Source organism: Rutilus rutilus (genome assembly GCF_951802725.1).
Source record: "Rutilus rutilus genome assembly, chromosome: 3".
Classification (NCBI taxonomy): Eukaryota; Metazoa; Chordata; class Actinopteri; order Cypriniformes; family Leuciscidae; genus Rutilus; species Rutilus rutilus.
In genome coordinates, this window is record NC_140211.1 from 42,920,458 (window position 1) to 42,924,381 (window position 3,924).

General features: G+C 36.7%; 1 protein-coding gene across 1 annotated transcript; it reads left to right on the forward strand.

The window, feature by feature from the left end:
* Nucleotides 1–259: 259 nt before the first annotated feature.
* Nucleotides 260–3,122, forward strand: gpr78b (G protein-coupled receptor 78b; the record flags this gene model as incomplete). Its single annotated transcript, XM_084404445.1, has 3 exons — nucleotides 260–1,441; nucleotides 1,542–1,655; nucleotides 2,885–3,122. Exons 1-3 carry the CDS (start codon nucleotides 774–776, stop codon nucleotides 3,120–3,122), a joined length of 1,020 nt encoding a protein of 339 aa, XP_084260571.1. The 5' UTR covers nucleotides 260–773.
* Nucleotides 3,123–3,924: the final 802 nt, after the last annotated feature.

Sequence of the window (3,924 nt, forward strand, 5' to 3'; positions counted from 1 at the left end):
GTTTGTATTACTCGGCTTGTAGCTTGCCATGGCGATCGAGCAAATCCACCATATTAAAAAAAGAATACTGTTGTTGTGTCACGCAATGTAGTTTTACAAGTTTTTAGGTGATAATGTAGGGCATGCGACTGTGCGCTCTAACTAAAAAAATAAACCTAAATAAATAACTAAATAAAACGCTGTTGAAACGTATGTAAAATGAATAGGCCTAGATACATTTAAGAACCCCCTCCCAAAAGTCAATTTGTATTTGGCGGGGATATATACAATTGCGACATATGTTGTTTAGGATGTAGGCTATTCTTTAAACGCAACAACAAGATTTAAAGTGTTTTTTTTTTTTTTTTTTTTTTTTTTTTTTTAGTATTTGTACAAAACGGCCTCCCACCGTCGCGGCCCTTGTGCGCATGAGCCAAGCGTAATAGAGTCCATGAGCTTCACCAACACAAGCGTTAAATCACTGAACGCCTCTATCACGATGGACAGAGAATGGCTTTTACTTCGCCATAAAATATATTGTCTTTAGCAATGTTTTTTTTCTGCTTCCTCTTTGCTTTTCTTTTCGTGTACAAATTTTTTTTTTTTTTTTTTTTTCTTAAGAGGTAAATGTGCATGTGCTACTATGGTTCAGCACTCTGGACAGCTCGCGCGAGTTGAGCCTAATGTGACTTATTAGGCAACCGTAATTATTTTGTCTCAGAAGAATCATGCAGCTGATAACATTCATCACCAACTGGGGCAAATATATGGCAAGGGGACTTCTGAAGTGAGAAATGGACTTTGCGGAAATTCTATTATCTTTGTTCATCGTTGTGGTTGCGATTGTTTCTTTGTTGTCGAACTTACTGGTGTTGCTATGTTTCATCCACAGCAGCGAAATACGCCGACAGGTGCCAGGGGTGTTCACCATGAACTTGTCGTTTTGCAACATACTGATTTCTGTCCTGAACATGCCGTCCACTTTAATTGGGATTGTAAAGCACCAGCAGCCTTTTGGAGACTGTCTCTGTGGCACGCTAAGCTTTCTGGAGACCTTTCTGATAGCCAATAGCATGCTAAGCATGGCAGCCCTCAGTATAGACCGCTGGATCGCCGTAGTTTTCCCTCTGAGTTACTCTAGCAAAATGCGCTACCAGGACGCGTTGGTCATGGTGTGTTATTCTTGGCTTCACTCGTTCACGTTCTCTCTCATCCCGGTGTTTTTCTCATGGTTTGACTACAGTCCCATTTACGCATCCTGCACGTTGCATTTGAGCGAGGAGAGCACACGGATTAAGTTTACTGTGTTCACCATTGTTTTTCATGCCACCAGCTTTATGCTCTCGCTTCTGATTTTGTGCGTTACATACTTAAAGGTGTTAAAAGTTGCACGCTTTCACTGCAAGAGGATTGACATTATAACCATGCAGACCCTCTTCTTACTGGTAGATATTCATCCACGGTATTTATGACCATTTATTCTTAGTAAGCATCATTGGGATGTTTTACCAGGTTTCTCATTGGATCATGTGTCATTAATATTTTGTAAAACTCTTTTGTAGTGTTAAGCAGCGCTGTCTTTCAGAACAAAAGAGGAGAAAACAGCGCGCTACTAAGAAGATCAGCATTTTCATTGGATCTTTCATCATCTGTTTCGCCCCTTATGTTATTACAAGGTATGCCGCTTATTATTTAAAAGCTTAACATTTTACAAACCACTTGGTACAAACACTTTGTAATAATCTGGAAGGGGTTGTTTATCAGACAGTATGATACAGATATCTGAATATATAGGGAGGCTGATGAGGGACGCAACGAAGCGGTTTGCAGCGTTCAGTATACGTTCAATTGTGCATTATGATCTTAATTGCTTCCTTGTAGAAATGTTTTACTCTTGAAAAGTAAAAAAGTGCCTCGAAATGGCGTTATTTAATTGAGTCGTGACTCGTGAGATGACGCTAACCAGACAAGAAAAAAAAAAAAATGTTTCCAAGAATAGCTCTTGTGCGCCAGAGGTGACAGAACACAATTACTTTTCGTCTCTAGAGGGATTCGCTAATGATCTTGAAAGCTCACCTGATCTAAAATAAATAAAAAAAATAAAAAATAAATTCTCATCCATATTTACTTCTCAGTGCTCTTATACTGCTGTGTCTGTAACACCTACTATCCTTACTTCTCTTCCCTTCAAATAAAATGGTCACTTATAATGTCATTTCGTTAACCACAGGATAGCAGAACTGATTTTTATTTGTATCTTTTGACAGATACGAGTAAGAACGAAACAATGATTATACTACAACAATAACAGCATTTTATTATTCATTATTTTATATAGTTTTATATTTGTATATAATGGGCCTATTTATGTTTCATATTTTCAAAGTTACACTTAATATAAGCATTATTACCATTTATCATTGTTACCATTATGCATTACATTTATAGAACAGTATTTTCCAATATAAATAGCCAAAATTGTCCATTGGGAAGCTACTCATTTCTCACATGAGAATGAATAGTTGTTTTTTAGAAATTGGAGTAATTTTCAGAACAACTAACATGTTACTTTTAAGGACTGAATAAATATTGCTGTTTATCAGTAGATTCTTTAAAAGTCATATTTTGAGTGAGAAACACGCAAAACTTATTATGGTCTTTTATAAAATGAAAAACGAAATAGGTATTATTCCGTTAGATAACTTAAGGGAAGTTATTTAACGGATGAATGCCTATTAAGTTTATCATTATATAAAAGACCATAATAAGTTTTGCATGTGTTTTACACACAAAATATATTTACTGCTTAAACAGTCATGGTAAATTAATACTGAGTTGTGTGTTTGTGTGGTTCTTGTCTAGATGCTTTCATTATGTTAATAATGGCTTTGCCTCTGTTTCACAGGTTGACTGAGCTGCTTCCCTTTGTGGATGTCAACCGACACTGGGGTATTGTCAGCAAGTGTTTAACATACAGCAAGGCAGCTTCAGATCCCTTCGTCTACTCCCTCCTGCGACAGCAGTACAAGAAGGTCTTGATAACAGTGGCCAATCGCCTGTTGAAGCGTGATTTAAACCCATCCTCTGGACACAGCAGCTCTATGGACACAGAGAATGACTACAGTCTTCAGAGAATCAGCTAATGGCACTTGCACAAACAGGAAAAGCCTGTTAAAGGTGTTTGTTTGTGTGTGTGTTTGTGTGTGTGAAAGAATAGGACTGTGTGGTCACAGTTGGCGGCCTTTGCAATTTGGCAGCCAGTTTCAAACAGTTGGAGCCCTCAAAAAAGACATACAACTATTATACACAATGCGACTGCAATTACTTTATTATCTCTGTTATATTTAACAATGTTAACTCATTTCACTCTTAATAGTCTATTTTTAAACGCATTCTATCTACCACTATCCACTATCTAAAAACAAAATCAACATTCAATCTTCATCACTCTCTCAGCCCCTCAGCAAGCACCTTGGACAGCGTAATTAAAAGGCAGTGAGAGCAAAGAAATTAAATCTAGAGAACATCGATTAGATAAGTGTTAATAGGAGTTAATACAATATGAATATGAATAATCTACATCAAGAGAAAATATTTTACATTTAGGCCTATTCCGATTTTGACGTTAAGAACTTGGCTTTCCAATGAGACCTTCAAAAGCTCTGACAAGTTTATCCTTATTATCCAGTGATCTCATAACGTTGTGTTCAATTGACATCTGGGCAAGTTCGTTCTTTCTTGCAGCATGGTGGACCGCATATATGATTTTATCAGCCTCAAGCAGGAGATATTAATATATAAAAAAAAAAGAAATTATTGGAATTTTTTTTTATGAAACTAAAACTGCCCGTAGATAGTGGCAAATCATTGTCTTGACTAATAAGTGAATCATTTAGTCAAACGAATTGTTAAAAATGGCTAATTCATTCAAGGACAATGCAAGTG